Genomic DNA, 16,411 nt, shown 5'->3' with positions numbered 1-16,411 from the left:
GAACACCATGATCCCGCTGTCCGCAGCCTTGGCTGGCAGGAAGGGTGAGTTCGTGGGGTGGGAAGGGGAGCCATGAGGGAAAGAGGGAGGGTGAGGGGTGGAGCTTCTCTGGTGTGGTGATGGGGGTCCTGCCCTGCCTTGGGGCCCTCACACTCCATTGTTGTGTTCGGGGTCTAAGTGTTCTGATTTATGAAAAAGAAGTGCTTTATGCAGAGTGTAGATACTCTACTCCTCTGTAGATACTCTGAGGAAAAATGATTTAAAAATAATTCTTTTTTTAAGCAAAGATAGGACAAGACTATTTARAAGAGCGTGTAGTAACTGGACAAGGTGGAACAGGTTCAAATTGAAAGACAGTATGTTTAAATTAGATATTTGGAAAAAAATTCTTCATTGTGGGGGTGGTGAGGCCCTGGCACTGGTTGGCCAGAGAAGCTGTGGCTGCCCCGTCCTTGGARGTGTTCARGGTGAGTTGGATGGGGCTTGGAGCAACCTGATCTAGTGGRAAGYGTCCCTGYTCATRGCWGGATRTTGGAACTAGATGATCTTCGAAGTCCCCTCACAACTCAACGATTCTATGATTCTATGAAAAAAGWAAAACCTGCAAAGGAAAACTATGGCCGAAATTTGAAGGGGGATGTGATAGGGCAGAGGGAGGCTGCCAAGGGCTCGCTTCGGGAAGCAATGGCTCCTGAGGAACCAACTGCAGATCTGGCAGTGGGACAGTGTCCCTGGCTGTGGGACAGTGTCCCTGGCTGTGGGATAGGGTCCCTGGCAGTGGGGCAGGGTCTGGCTGTGGGATAGGGTCCCTGGCAGTGGGGCAGGGTCCCTGGCTGTGGGATAGGGTCCCTGGCAGTGGGGCAGTGTCCCTGGCAGCTAGACAGGGTCCCTGGCTGTGGGACAGGATCCCTGCAGGGCTGCTCCCCAGGGCTGGCAGCTGTCCCCTTGCTGGGGGCTCTGGGCCAGGCAGCGCCGCCAGGGCGAAGAGCTTCTGCATCTGCTCAACAGAAGAATCACTGCTTTGGGGACTTGGAGATTATTTATCTTAGCTCCCTCTCATAAATCCTGCAGGACTTTACATTAAAAGGGCAGCTGGGGAAAGGATCCTCCAACTCCTGCAGGTGCTGAAGAGCTGGGCTGGCAAGACTTCTCTTTAAGGCATCTGTGGCCAAAACCTATCCTCTTCTACTGCTGTGCAAGATAGATAGAGGGGACTTTTCCTGARTAGGCATTYAGTACATGCAGGAGTGAGGCTCTGSACCTGCATTAACAAAGTGGGTAAGAAAGGGAAGTAGCCTCTTTCCTGGGATCCCGCTTCCATTTCTTTTGCTCCCCAGTGGTCCAAAAAGAGTAGGAAGGCAGGAGGGGTCTGGTCAAAACTTTGCGATTGTTCTCTCTTGACAGTGCTTCCTGATGATAAATAAGAGTTTAATTTATGATACAGCTTCTCACCRTATTGACTGAGCCCACAAACATTTTTGCAAATCTAAGAGACCTAGATTAAAAAGATCTAAGCAGATTTATTATTATTTAATAAGAATAAAGACATATTTTAAGAAATAGTATTTTTGATGGAAAGAAATCTGTTAGAAAGCTTCTGTGATACGGTCCAATATCCTATCAATTGATTTCACTCTACACTCTAATGTTGGTGAGTCTTCCATCCTAGGTTTGTGAATAATTGTCCTAGAAACTTAAAYATATATATATATATATGAGTTTAGATTTGTTTTTTCGAAATATTTCCTTCTCAGATGGGATTAATTTGTGGAGGTCATTTTAATTGGTTTATTATGTTGCTAATACAAGAACAGTGAGTAAATTCCCTAAAGGACTCCATTGCCTTTAAGTGAGGAAAATATTGGTGTGCCCTTTAGCTCTGATTCATGCTACTATTGTAAAGCCAGCTGTGAGATATATGTGCAGGCAATGGATGATGAATGTGTTCTAATAATCCAGTATACAAAGTATTTCCATAAAAATTCTTCAGTAGTATCCAAGGACATTAAACAGTCCATCAAGAAAATCCTTCTTTAAATGGTTTTGAATCAGGCAAAGACACTTAATGCACAGTTGTACAGGGTATCTCAASTTTTCCCCGTGATAGTTCCAGAATCTGTTTTTAGCATATGATTATGATACTGCTGAAAACGTTGCTTCTGATAAAAATTTGTGTTGATTTTCAGTATTTTCAATTCCAGTTGCATACAAGAAATTAATGAGACTCGTTCTGTTGCTTGGGATATAATTGTGTGTTTGTTGACAGTCATCACAGGAATTAGCTTTAAAAAGATCTTAAGATTTATCTTTTATACAGGATTAAAATTAACTTTGATTATTTAACAGAACACTCTGGATGTCTCTCCTTTTTTCTGATGGACCTCTGGTTTGGGTCTGTTTATTGCAAATGCAGCAGTGGAATAAAACTCAAAGCACTTCACTGATGTGCTGAAGAGAGTTGAGTTGCTGTACCATCTGACACCCTCATCATCCACAGCTTAAATGATTTGACATGGGAAGAACTCACTTTGGTTCCTACTCTCTCTATAAAGCAGGAAGAAAGAATCAAAGTGAATCTTCCAAGTTGTTCCTACCTGTGGGATGAACAAAACGTCTGGGGTGCAGATCACCTGTAACACTTTTTGTAAAATTTACTCTGGAAAACTTGTGCAGAAAGTGTGGTGTGGAGCTGTAAATCAGTCCTGTGCTCARTACCACTGGGGAAACAACAGCTGAGAAGGAGCTGTGGAAATTCTTCCAATTCCACAGCTTTTAAACTTCCATTCCAAACTTCCTGCTAGGGCTRGATCCAGCCACAGTGCTGGACTGATACCCTCCTGCCCATCCTGATTCCTCCCTCCTAAGATACATAGTTAGGAAGGATTCATGTCACAGAAATTCTCTCTTTTATTAAAAAGAAGTGGATGATTTATTCTAAAACAAAGATTATACTGATGGACTATCAATATAGACTACCCAAATCTCTGTACTTTGAGTTTGTTTTCAGGAAAACTCATTAAATGTTAAAGAAATATTAAAGTATTTAAATGGAAAAGAAGATGAAAGATTAGGGTTGAAAATACTCAGTTTGACTTAGCTCTGTATACTTTCCACATGTTTTTAATAGCCTAGTGGTAAAACCCAATAAAACCGCTAGAAGCAATGAAATCATAATGAAATATCTCAAGGTCAGTCTCRTTTTTCTTTTGGTTTTGCCATTTAGCCCATGCAGTATTTGTAGCAGATGTAATATGAGATACCTGTGAACATAAAACACTTCTTGTTTTGCTTCCCCTACTTTTTCCATCATATTAAAATCCTTTTTTTTTGGTGGGGGAAGAGGGTGAGCTAGAGATATCAAAACCTTTTTAGGAAAGTTCAAAAGCAACAATTAACTGCAGTGATTTTCATGTGGTGGGTCAAATCCTGGCTTTCAGCTGTTGTGGTGTGCAGAAGCACACMTTTAATTTCTAAATGAAATGCAGATACCTCTTTGAGATGAAAGATGGCTGATTTTAAAGCAACAGACACAGAACTCTGTACCTTGKGGAACAAGAACTCCAAAGATGGAACCTGTAAAGCACAATTGTGACCTACCTGAGTGCATCCCTGTGGAACTCCCAGTGGAATGGGAARTCTAGAGTTTTGTAATGATTTAATTACAAACTCTTCAGGAGCAACATTTGCATGTTCTCCTGCTGGACTGAATGGTCTCTGCTGGTTTGGAAGGAAGGACAACTGTGAAGGGAGTTGCAGATGCTTGTGGGTACTGCCTTTAATGGCCACGTGGGTACAGGAGCTTTGTGAGGAGAGGGATTCCATGCTCCTTCTCTACATCTCCAGCTGTTGGTACCATCRCATTGTGGAGTCAGCAGGGAAAGAAAGTTTGATTCTCTTTCAGGAGAAGTGATTGAACAATCTTCCTCTTCACCTACTATACTCACCATCTTTCTGAAGCCTTCTGTACTTGTTTCCTAAAACGCCACTCTCTCAATAACAGACTGCTATGATTTTACTTTGACAGCCTGTAAAATTTCTAAAATATCCTGTGACACAAATCTGCTGCAAGTCTCAGCTGTGCCAAATCCATTCACATATATCATCCTTTAGGCCACAGAGATGCAACTGTTGCTACTTTATAAATGATGGCATCTGAGGTTCTGTCACTTAAAATGGAAGCCTGGCAGTTCCTGTGAATATTGTGAGTATGATCCTGTGCTTCCAGAGAGATAGAAATGGCTAATCCAAGGTAATTATGAGTTCCCTTCACTGTGTTATGTAACTGTCTTAGTCTTCAGCTCATTTATCCTTACCATGCATCACCCTGTTGATTTAGAAATGGCTCTTTTCTCTGTTTACAGATGGGAAGCAAACCCTGCATTCTTGTGGTCACTTGACCATGAGATCACATGGGAAGTCTGAGTGAATAATGAACCTGACCTTAAGTAGAGACCACCCTTCCTGTTCTATTGATCTCATCCATTTGGGGTTTTGTGAGACAAACCCTCTTATAAATTCCAGGAATATCAGTCAGTATGCTCCAGAGTAGTTAGTGAGGAATGCAATTTTGAGTGTCTCTTGTCTCCTTAGTCGTAGGTGAAATCACAGTCTGAACTGAGAAATTAGTACATGTTTTTCATTCGAAGCTTGGCCCTTTGTGAATGGGTGCATTAAATTTGTCTGTTGTGGGGCCCCTTTCCCAAATGCAGCCAGRTCAAGTATTAGATATTGCAAAAAGCTGTGCTCTCCCACTGTAAGATAGGCAACAGGAGCATCCCTGTAGAAAAACCCTCATTGCTTTCTCTCCTCCCTGTACTTACKCAGCTGSGGGGCTGTGATCTCAACCACCTTASTTGCCTGCAGGGGAAAACAGCAATTGCTCATTGCCTCTGTGTTTGTGGTGAAAGATCTGCTCTTGCTGTAAAAACACACCTGGGTGCTCAGCAGAGGCACAGCCAGTTCTTGGTGTTGGGCAAGATYAAAGGCAGCCTGAGCTTTCCACATTCAGTTCATTTCCCAGGTTACACATTGTGCTTGCACACATCAACCACCTTCTGCTAATAATTACCTCATTTTTATGGAAAGCACAGAAAGGACTGAGGTMATTTCCAAAACTATCCATCTGGCTTGAAGATGAAGCTTTCTGTCTGCTTTGAAAGTATTACAAGTCAGTTTGCTGTTGTTAAAAAGGCACTAAAATGAATGTTTGTTGTAGAATTGAAAGTGAGAGCTCGTCAAATGGGGGTGTTACGGAGTTCCTGTATTTTCTAAGTGATTTAGAATTGCTGGTATAAGAGCGTGGCCATCTCCAATGCAATGTTTCAGCTAATAATTTAGACAATCTTATTTGTATGTTGSGATATGTATTCAGGTGGCACAAATAAACTTAGCTGCAATTTAAGTCATTTAAGTGGAATCAGTTAAGACTAGCAGAGCACATGAGTGACTGTATTAGTTSCATAAACTTCTGTGTTAGGGTTGGCTGCCAGAAGCTCTTGGGACATGGTGGGATATGTAAGTGGTCTCATTGTGTCTCTTCGTCTCAGTTCTAATTGTTGCATGAGGATTTATTTCAGCAATTCAATACTGCAGAACTTCCTTGGCATTGGCAAAATCCTCAAGAACCCGTTTTTATACGTCTTTAATGATGTCTTATGCCACAACAATCTGCAGTGGCTTCTTTCCTCTCAGTAGTATTATCTGAACAATGCAGCTGCAAATTAACAAGCATAAAGCAACTGCCTCTGATATGTATGTGCTAATTTGAGTTTCTTCCCAAATTACTACTTCTATAGCTGTATACAATGCACCACCTTTCKTAATTATCTCTCTCCCTCCTCAAGACTTCTCCAGTGTGCCTTGAGTATACTTGAACTGGCTACRTTCCCTTTCTGTTTTGCAGGGGGAGGCAACTTCAAATAAGATTGAATGTTGCCAGTTGAGAAATATGTTCTCTCCACATATGCTTGAAATTATACCATGCAAACTGTTGTAATAAGTGATTGACTGGTCGATTGATTGATTATATTAATATAAATTTTTGAGAYGATAAAGGTCACATGTTTGTTTTTRTGCTCTGAAAGTWGGAGAAACATATTTACCAACACAAATCTTGCACTCTAACTTGATAATCAACAGCTTTGTTATTTTTKTTGGAAGGAAGTGTGATTATAACTGGAAAATCACACTGAACAGATCCATGAATACAAATATGTTATGGAACCTACTGCTAATCTAATTGCACTCTGCATCAAGCTGCTTGACAACACACACCACAAGACACAGAAAATGGAGAAAAACTTACTACAGGAATTACCATAACTTCAGTGTTTGCCTCTCCCCAGCTATCAGTGGTGTATTGTGTTCAGTCTAGTATGAGCGCAGTAGCAATCAGATGCTCCAATCAAGGTCATAATAAACAATACCAGAACAAAGACCCAAAGTGCCTTAGGCCTGTGGTCAGCAGCATTTCACACCACCAATGAAAAAGGCCAGGTGAGAAACAGGACCACTGCCTTCCCTGCAGGTGAGTGGGAGACACATACTGGTGTAAACCCCAAACTATAATGTAAAAAAAATAATGCATTTCCAATTTGCAAAGCAGAACTGGACACTCTTTGAATAAAGTTTGAATGCAGAAAGCTGATTTTAAAACAGTTTGTTGAGTCCATAAAAATATGCCTTCACACATGAGACTCCCACATTACCTACTTGCCASAGCATGAGGGACAAAATTGTGGTTTTCTTTGTTGTGTAGGACTTGAGCAGCACAACGGACTGCTGGTTTTTGATGCTTTGTCTCATCTGAAGTTCTGCTTGTAGAAGCAGCTTAAGCACCAGAGTTGACTTAGACCTCATGACTCCACCGATGAGTGTCACACCAAGTAAGCTGTCTCAGGCAAGGGGCAAAAGGATTTGCACTTTGTAGTTAGCCACAGGTTGTAGATGGCTGGGAAGGRAGGTGGTGGTAAGGTTAGGAGCACCTAAGTGGCATGGTGTGTGGGCAGATTTTCCAAAACCACTTAACACTACTCATTCCACATCTTGGATCTACTTGGCCTCTCTCTTCATAACTTTTATCTGTGCAAAGTGGTTGTAAACTGACAGGCAGGATTATACTATCACTTCAGGTAGCTGTAACTGACTGTATGAAGTGGAAACTTTCAGTGGTATTTTCTTCGTGGGTAAAGTTGGCACACAGAGGTCCTACCCTCTCCATGTGCCCTACCCTGTTTCTTCCCTGGCTGCTTGATCTTGTCCCTGCATCACCCCTTCACTTGTTTTGACACAACTGTCTGTTAGGAGTATGCTAAAAACATATGTGAACTGGTTTGAATTAAAAATACTTCTCATCTGGTTCTTTGTCTGGCCTCATAAATAATATGGTCTGTACAGCTGGGAGAGGAGGGGAGGCAGTGCAGGCAGGAATGGACAGCTGGGAAAGGATGAAGGGGAYCTCCTGGAGCTGCCAGTGCTGCTGAGATGAAAAGTATCAGATGCTGTGTTTGTCAGGCAGTGCTTCTGCCCGTTCAGAGAGGCACAGAGCAGCCTCAGCTCTCCCCAGTCACTCATTCTGATGACACTCTGCAGGCAGGTCCTTCACAGGACTTGATCTGGAGCAAATTGCTCTGAATCATTTCAGTTCTTCCCTATTCTTTGTGTTCTGTTTGTTATTTTCTCTCTAGGGTCAAATCAGGAAAATAGTTACCAACTGTACATATTTACAAATCAATACATAATTTCTGAGGAGCTCCAGACAAAGAAGATRTGTGTTCTTTCTGGCTTTACTATTTAATAATTAAACTACTTATGGTACTTTAAGTACTATGGTGCTCTGAGGCAATTAATTAGTGCATGACATAAGAAATAGKCTGAACAGGAGCCCTCAAAGAAGAGGTGAAAAGGTACATCCCAGGAAAACTGCTAATGAATGAATGATACACTGARTCTGCAATGAACTAATGCATGAAGCACTTTTGCTTCTGATTAATGCAGAAATAAATTGTCCTTTTTGACTGGGTTATTTTTTCTCTACAGATGAGAAGAACATATTAGAATGCCARGCACATGGTATCTCAAGCTGCTATGCCACAAGTAGCTAAATATGATATGTCAATGTATTGGTATGAGCTGTTATGTAATCTCTGGATCAAATCCCAGCTTTTCAAAAGGTCTCCTCACTTCCACTCTCCATTTTAGCAGAGGCATAAGAAGACATTAATAGTAGAAGTGCACAGACAGCCTGGTTTTAAATGGCAGGTTTATTAAAAATGTTCTCTATCACAAACATTGGAAACATACGCAGCAGATTTTACTGTAAGTGAAAGAGTCAGTAGATAGTGGAAAGGAAGTAACTGTCAACAGAATTGTGAGAAATAATGAGGCAGTTTCCACAGCAAACTCCTCACAAAACCCCTTTATAACTCAGCATCCTCTGGTTCCAGTTTGTGTTCAGTCTGCTCTTAGGATGCAGCTCATGGTTCATGAGCTTGGACATTGTGTTCATACATATTTACAGTAGCACAACCTAGAGGTTACAGGAGAGGACACATTAGCACCAGTGCTTGTGGATTAGGGCTCACATTGCCTCTGCCACTGCATGTGCATGGAACTGACTTTACCGAAGAGTTAGGTTAAAAAAAGGTTAATAAATCTGGCACTTGGAAGGCAAACTGTGCTCTGCAGTGACCTAGGAATTCTTTGTGTTAGGTATCACACTTGACTGCCTGTCTCTGAAGGCTGCCTGTCACAATTACCTTAATGCCCTTTCTTGCACAAATGCACACTTCACTTCCCCTCAGCTTGGATTGTTTAGGAATAGATGTAACCCCTTGAGATCAGGAAATCAGTGTGATTTTCTTATTACTGGTCTAAAACTAAGCACAAACTAGTGAATATTAGACAAAATTGGTATCTTTAGCAGTTTTGGTGAAACATTTTCACATAGTAAAAATTCTACAGTGTTTGTAATTACTGAGATTCACAAAAAAAGGCTTTGGTTAGAAAATCAAAAAGGGTCAAATAAAAAAAAAAAGCTTTTAAAAAAAAGAAGCCAAAGGAGTGTCAAATACTAAATTGAAGTCATTGAGTGCAGAATATAACAGTAGTTGTCCGTTAGTTAATTTTTCAGCAGTAAAATCTTCCACCTAAAGAAGCCCATGTCTCTTGCAAGCTGTGTGCCTTTCTTGACGTTCACAGCTGGTCTCCTAGCTCCAGTACAAGCAGGGTGGCAATAATTCCACATTTTCCTGTTCAAGGCAAAGWGTCCTTCTTCCAGCTGTGAGGTAGAGATTGGGTATCAGGTCACTGAGGTTAGAGATACCTCTGAGTGTAGCAGTCACACATTTGTTTCCAGTTCATTTATTTCGATAGTGCAGTGGTCTTTGCTGTTGGATTTCTTAGTGTGATTCTCCACTGGAGTTTCTTCTTGCTCCACTTGTACGGGTATATGGTGCTGCCCTTTCACTGTTTCTGGTCCACGAGATTCATTCATGGTCTTCACACAGCCATTCCTCTGGTAAGCCACAATCTGATGGATGTTAATAGGCTTAGTTTCACAGATCAATGGCACCTATGTGAAAAGCATTAAGATCTGGAATACTGCCACTKATTGCTGTATACAACAGGAAGGGAATTTTTACTTGGAAAGCCTGTGGGCTGCTTTACATTCACCAGGATTATCTAGAGCCTCCATAGACTTCCAGAAGCTGTTTCTCATATACACTAAGGCATCTCTGCACCATCTGCATGAAGTGAAGGAGTCTGTGTAAAAAGGCAAATTCTGTCACAACTCTAATTTAACTTGCACTCATGGTGACAGCTGCTTGCCATTGGTTAAGGGTTAAGTAGGATAAACATGGACCAGCATTCCAGGACTTAGTTCAAAAGGTACAGACTCTCAATGGCYGTGCTGCTGAGCTCTAGGCAGTGGTTGCTCTTGGGTTCAATTAAATAGACCAACAAACCATTTGTTGTTGCCTTATGCCTTTCTTCTAACCCAATAAACTAACACCTGTCTCTTCAGTTTGCACTGTTTTGAAAGAAATAAAGGGGATTTTATTAACTGACCTGTAAGTTAAATATTGAAGTGTTCTTTAAGTCAAACCAGATTCTGATGAGGAAAGTAAGACGTAAATACTGGCAGAGGAGAGAGGTGGGCCTGCAGCTGAGAAAATATGGCCTTTGGGTATATATTACTAACTGCACAAATTATTCAGCCAAAAYGTATGGCAGACTAGCAGTATATTTTAGTACCGTTACAGAGCGTGCTTCAAAGAAAAATCTCATCACAGATGACTAAATAATCCCYCAGGAGGGATTTTATATTACTGAAACATCTCTTCTTAAGTTTGGACTGAGTTCTWAATACAGCARTGAAATGTCAGGAGGCCTGTGTTATGCAGGAGRTTGGCCTACACTTCTGGCTTTGCAATGGATGATACACCTTAGCATAGGTTGTATTTTAGGGGGTTTGTGGATAGCTGCATGTGTAGCCTAGGCTTAATCCTGTCATCAGTAATTACTGCAGAGTATCTCAGAGGACACTGCCCGTCTTTCTACATACAACTCCAAAGACCAGGAATTTCACGTGAATGTTGCAGGAAGGCATGAGAATGAGATTGATCAGAAAGMTTGTAGAATGAGAGAAATAATGATAGAAAGAAAACTGCTATTTGTGTGGAATGCTGCAGATGATGCACAGAAATGAAACATGCCTTGTGAAAATTAGTCCTGAGGAAGAAACTTTCCTGCATAAATTATTCTGTCTTTGKGGAAGAAAGGTAATGAGAGTCTGCCATGAGCTGAGGTTGGAGGTTAGCACCTCCAAATCTGATGGGCTCTTGGAATCAGGGATCTCCTTTGTCAAGGATTGAAGGAAGGACATGAGGAGTTCCTGTTGTAAGGACAGATTGAATGATGCAAGCCAAAGAGGAAGGAGGAAATGCATAGGAGTGGAAGAAGGCAGGGGGAGAATACAGAGGTATGTGTGATGTATGAAATAAAATACAGASGAGGAAAAACAAAGACATAAGGAAGGACTTGTGTTAAATGTAGAAGGCATGAGGATGTCTGACAATGAAGTCTAGAATGGAGTCATGTGCTTGTGATAGTCTGGAAGGAAAATTATTGCAAGAGTGGCTTCAGATTATGCTGACTCAGGGGTTTGCAATGCCCAGGGCAGTTGCTTTTGATGTGAGCTTATTGATCATGCATATGCACACCCATAGATASCTTTGCCTCCCCCTACACTGTGTCACCCTGCTGTGTTGATGGTCACACTTCCAGAAGGGCAAATTACCAGCCAGGCAGGACGTGTGTGGTGAGTGTGGGACTCACAGTTCCAGCATCTCATGCATTTGCAGGACAGCACAGCTGCTGCTTCCATCCCCACTGTGCCAGACAGCTGGCTGGCTAGCCCTGAACTCTCACATGACCTCATGCAAAAGGATCTCTCCACCCCATCTGCTAAGCAGCGCATTGCCCAATTCTGTCCTCTCTCTCAAACACCTCTYATAAACTAGAGGAACCAAATGTGGGAGCTCTCAGGTTCTTTGCCATCATACAGCACACCCTGGCACACCCTGGCTCATAGTGAGGTTACCTCGTCACCATCCTTGATAAACTCCTTCCGGCAGATGTGGGCCATGATCCCAGCAGCCAGCGCGTCTCCCAGGACATTGATCATTGTTCTAAACCTGTCTCTGGAAAATGAAACAGTAATGRTAAATTGTTGGCTCTTTGGGTAAATTCCTGTGCCTCCATCAGCCATAATTGTAGCTGAAGGCCACTTTTGTTGTTTTTATGCGCTAAAAAGTTTAGGAGTTTGGCATGGGGCATCTATTAATTATTGAGCAGCTCAATGTAGTTTCCCAGCCTTTTCTGAGCTCGGTGTGCTAAGCTGCCACACACTTTACTGTGTAACTGAGCTAAGTGGAGCAGCTGTGCCCCGCTGGAGACGCAAGCTGATTCAACACTGAAAAGGTATAACAGCACATCACAACTGCATTTCTGTCCCCGTTTACATGTCAAGGTCCAGCAGTATGGCCTGATTTGGAGTCTGATGCTGCAAATATCTGAATTGAATAAAAACAGAGGTCAGCCAGCACAACCAGTACCAATCTCAGCAACCAAAGAGCTACTTAAAAAGATTATTGTATTGGTAGAATGGGCAGGATACATTCAAAATATTTCAGAAGATTGCTACAAAACTACACTCAAACCAAGCAGCCATATTTAAATAATGTTCATTTCTGAAAATCTTGTGGTGGCTTTGTTTCTTATGCTGGCTATGCAGTAGCTCTTAAAGATTCTTCATTTTCAGTTATCTTTTCTGATTTAAATTTTTATGCTTGACAATATTTTTCATTTATTCACTTACGGGATTTCTTCCCTGTTTACACTTTCTACCCACTGTCTAAAAAGTAMATCTATTAAAATTCAGACCATAACTAGACAAAAATAACTGGCTGTCAAAGAGAAGTCTTGCACTTGAATCATCCCAGAATCTATTAGTTAAAAYTGATGAAATTTCAAATAGATGGTATAGCTTCTGAAATACATCACGTCTTTTCCAAGAAAAACATATACATCTGAGAACTCTGTCATRCTAGTAACTTAATTTATAAATGTAGGTTATAAAATGGAGGTTCAGAAATCTCCAGATGTTTGGCTTATTAAAGTCAGTGGCAGTCCAATATCAACACTGCCCACATTTCTGATCCTGTATCTTAATATAGAAAAGAATTGAAACTCTGTGCTGATTTTTTTTTTCAGATATTTTAGGCAGGTACTCAGTGCATATAAATGTTTATGCAGTTGCCTGCTTAATTATCATGAAGGTTCCTTCATGAAAGCTGATTTGTGTGTGTGTGGAGTTACCCAGATTGTATGTGTAACTGCAAGTAACTCACAGCCTACACCTACACGTGGCTGTTGACTCCAGGACCCAGTCCTACACTTGTTAGCTCAAGCCATTTTTTAAATTCCTGCTGTTCTCACTTTGGTTTTACCTTGAAGAAAATTTCCACAAGAGCATGTTAAGCAGGAGAAAAAGCTGTTACAGCACATACTGATAGACGTTCCTGTTACACACTGGTTTTTTTTTTTTGGTTTTTTTTTTCCTTGCTTGTTTATCAAATAGTGATTCTTGGAAAAATATTTAGTGTTGTGAATTTTGGACAGTGCAACGAATCAGCTGTGGTAGAGAAGAAGGCATATGAGCAAAGCTCAAGAGTTTTCTCTCCCTTTTGAGCTCTGATTATCATCTTTTCTGGAGACAGAATTTYTCAGTGCTCCACACTGAAACTCTTAAGAAAAGGGATTGCCTGGCACATTGTTTGACCAGTTCTGTTCCATGTTCTGAGTGGTTTTACACATCAGTAGAACCACACCACACATCACTGACATTTCTCCACTGAAAGGCCAACCTGCTGCTGGTGGCATTTTTCTGAGTGCAAACATGCGAGTCAGGTATTTTAGCTGTAGATTATATTACTAAAGACACAAAACTTTCCCTCATGTTGAATTAATGAGCTGGGAAACATTTTGATTTTCTTCTTTATGTCTCTAAGCACTAGCTAAAGGTATGAAGCATGTTATGGCTACCTAAGAGAGTTGTAMTACCTGCAGTGCATTCTAATGGGTATTTCAGTCTCCTGAGATCATCTAACCAGCCTTCTTTAAGCATTCTTCACACTCCAGTACTTCCAAAACTAATACTGAAAATATTCATCATGTCAACCATGTTGACACATTGCATCTGCAGGCTCTTGAAACCACCAAGTGCCGAAATAGAGAAATATACTTTTTATTTGAAAGGTCATCTGCAAAAGACAGAAAATTGGGTCTATTCCTTACTCACTTTTTAATACCGTCTGGAACTGTAGCCTGAAAAGTTTTTTCTCTGTTGTTTTGAAAAGTTGTGTAAGACAAAAAGAAGTGTAATTCCCATATATGCTGGAAGGCTTACTGGAAAAACAATGAAATGTTGATGTTGCAATAGCTGGGCAAATCTGAGCAATGTAGAGGAAAAGGCTTTTGTAATACAGTCTTAAAATATTAATACAACACAAGATTCATGACTCCTATTAATGCTAACAATAATAATATTCATTATACTGAACAGGAAAACTTTTTTCTTACAATTCTTTGTACAAAAAATAGGAGGCTAGAATTTGAATAAAATGGGATATATAACAGAATGTACTTGTAGCACATTTTTACCCAGAACCTTGATGTAATGAAACTCCCTATATTAAAGGAGATATATTTTATACAGCTTAAACAAAAATAATCTGGACATTTCCTTGTGYATGCATATGCTAGTTACACAGTTAATTGACATGCTAATGAGCTGGGGGCCAGTATTTTGTGATTCATCTTCCTAGACTATTCAAAATTGATTGTTTCATTGACATTTACATAAARGTTAAGAGTTCAAATGAACCACTCCTTATGAATTTTTAAAGTGTCTTTTCTCATGGGTGACACAAATCCCATTCATCCCCGGTGTGTTAAGTTTCAGCCCGTGCCTCTGCTGTTGAATCCCCCCTGATCAGTGYTGCAGCAAAGTGCCCTCTCTACAGAATGGCTGCACTTGCAAAACTGGAGGCTGCAAGCAGTTGCTGCCTGTTTAGCACTGAAATCAGAGAACACAGAATTGCATCAGGATCCGTGGTGAAAGGAAGACATTATTAGTGCTAACCTCAGGCTGACTATCGTGGTTGCAGTAGTAGCCATACTCAGCACACATGGGCACTGTGTGGTCATGGCTCTTGCGGGCAGAGGGGTGGCAGTGGTGGCAGTGATACTTGCTGGCTGTAGCAGTGGCTCAGACCTCTTGCAGAGTGCTTCACTACACTGAGGTGATGGCCTTGAAATGTCAGTGGGCTGATAAGCAAAGTGCAGCCAAAACAGGTTTCCTCAGAATGTTGGCCCCTCGTCCTTGTCCAAGGTAAGGTGCCGGAGTTGCACCTTAAGCMCWTTTGTCTRACCTGACCTTCAGACTGGTCTTGAAGATCATYTTACAGCTGGCTAGGTGCAGCCACTTCCATTRCCTGACTATCCTTCTAGATAAAAACTGTTTCTAAGTTTTTTCTGGAATCTGACTTACAGTAGGTATTTCGTTCTACGTCTTCATCCTCCCTCTCTGGGAATGTGAAGATTGATAAATGTCCTCTTCTGGACAATCTCATCTATGTAAACAGCTGCTGKGGTGACCTTTTCAGCCTGTTCTGGTTTTAGACTAAATGGACTCCCTTTCTTCATCCTTTCCACACAAGTTATTTTTCTGAGACTCATTTAGACTCTCTTAGTTGTCTGTGTCTTTTTCAATATAATGTCCACATCAGCAAAGTATTTAATCTGAAGCTACATTGACACCATTTCAAAATACGTAATCACTTCCTGTGCCTTTTACATTTATCCGTATAAATGTACCCCTGGAGACCATTTGCCTTTTAATCCAAATTGGCACCTTGGATACCTCAKGAGCTTTGTGTTACTTACAGTGCCCAGTCGACAGCAATAATCAACGTGATGTCGTCTGTTGGGAGCCCCACCGAGGTGAGAACAATGACCATTGTCACCAGGCCAGCTTGTGGGATGCCTGCAGCACCTATGCTGGCAGCTGTTGCTGTGATACTTTAACAAAGAAAGAAAGGAATAAGCTTTACTTTCTGCAAGAAACCACACCATATTGGTAGACTATCCTCCTTTTCACACAAGCCATTGCATGGAAGTGCCARTGTTTTGTGGACAGAAACCAAGTGAGATAGCAAGAACAGGTCAAACTGTCTGCCCAGGGCTAAATGCTCACCCTCAGCCTTTGCAGCCTTGGCAYTGGTGGGGCAGTTCTGTTCTTCCTCAGTATCAAAGGTGCAGAGCAGAGGGGCCAGCCAGGCTGTGGCTTCTCTCATTTATGCCACTTTCTCGTGGGTGACAGCACCATCCAACGCTGTGTGCCCAGAGTCTGCCAGCCCTGCCCATCGCTGTTTCACCTTGGCAGTTGAGCTCCCAGACACCTCTGAGTGACCAGGGGACACCTCTCAGTGACCCTGGGCAGTTCCTGTGCCGGGTAAATCTGCAGCTGGCCCWGCCAGGGGCCTTTACTGTCAATCCATCTCAAGGGTTAGGCCAAGSGTAAAGAGGCTGGGCCAGGGGTGAAGCCCTTGCACAGGACATGGCTTTGCATACTTGGATCTAAATATGAAGCAACTGTGAATGGGATTGTACATTTTCAGTTTCTGGAAAGTGTTTTTRCTTGACCTTCACACCATTTTTTCAGCCAGGCAAGCAGAAATGAATGGRAGACCAGGGCAAGAGTAGACCTGGGAGGCTTAACATTTTTTCATAATGTTATTTTTAAGGGAGGGATTTAATTCCTTTTTCCAGGAGCAAAAGGGACTGGATA

The 16,411-nt window shown here is 41.6% G+C and overlaps 1 protein-coding gene across 2 annotated transcripts in view; it reads right to left on the bottom strand.

Annotated features, from left to right (window-relative positions):
- Positions 1 to 9,138: 9,138 nt before the first annotated feature.
- The window catches only part of SLC1A7 (solute carrier family 1 member 7), a 44,299-nt gene continuing 37,026 nt past the window's right edge, over positions 9,139 to 16,411 (bottom strand). For both annotated transcript variants that reach the window (XM_057366969.1, XM_057366970.1), the window contains 3 exons: positions 15,508 to 15,642; positions 11,603 to 11,702; positions 9,139 to 9,571 (listed from right to left, as the gene is read on the bottom strand). In XM_057366969.1, coding sequence (XP_057222952.1) covers positions 9,338 to 9,571; positions 11,603 to 11,702; positions 15,508 to 15,642 — 469 coding nt within the window. In that variant the 3' untranslated portion in view covers positions 9,139 to 9,337. The remainder of the gene's footprint in view (positions 9,572 to 11,602; positions 11,703 to 15,507; positions 15,643 to 16,411) is intronic.

This window comes from Malurus melanocephalus, unplaced genomic scaffold, assembly GCF_030028575.1.
Source record: "Malurus melanocephalus ecotype Western Australia unplaced genomic scaffold, MMel_1.1 scaffold_74, whole genome shotgun sequence".
NCBI lineage: Eukaryota > Metazoa > Chordata > Aves > Passeriformes > Maluridae > Malurus > Malurus melanocephalus.
The sequence above is the reverse complement of the archived record's forward strand: the minus strand, read 5'-3'. Positions and strand labels throughout refer to the sequence as shown.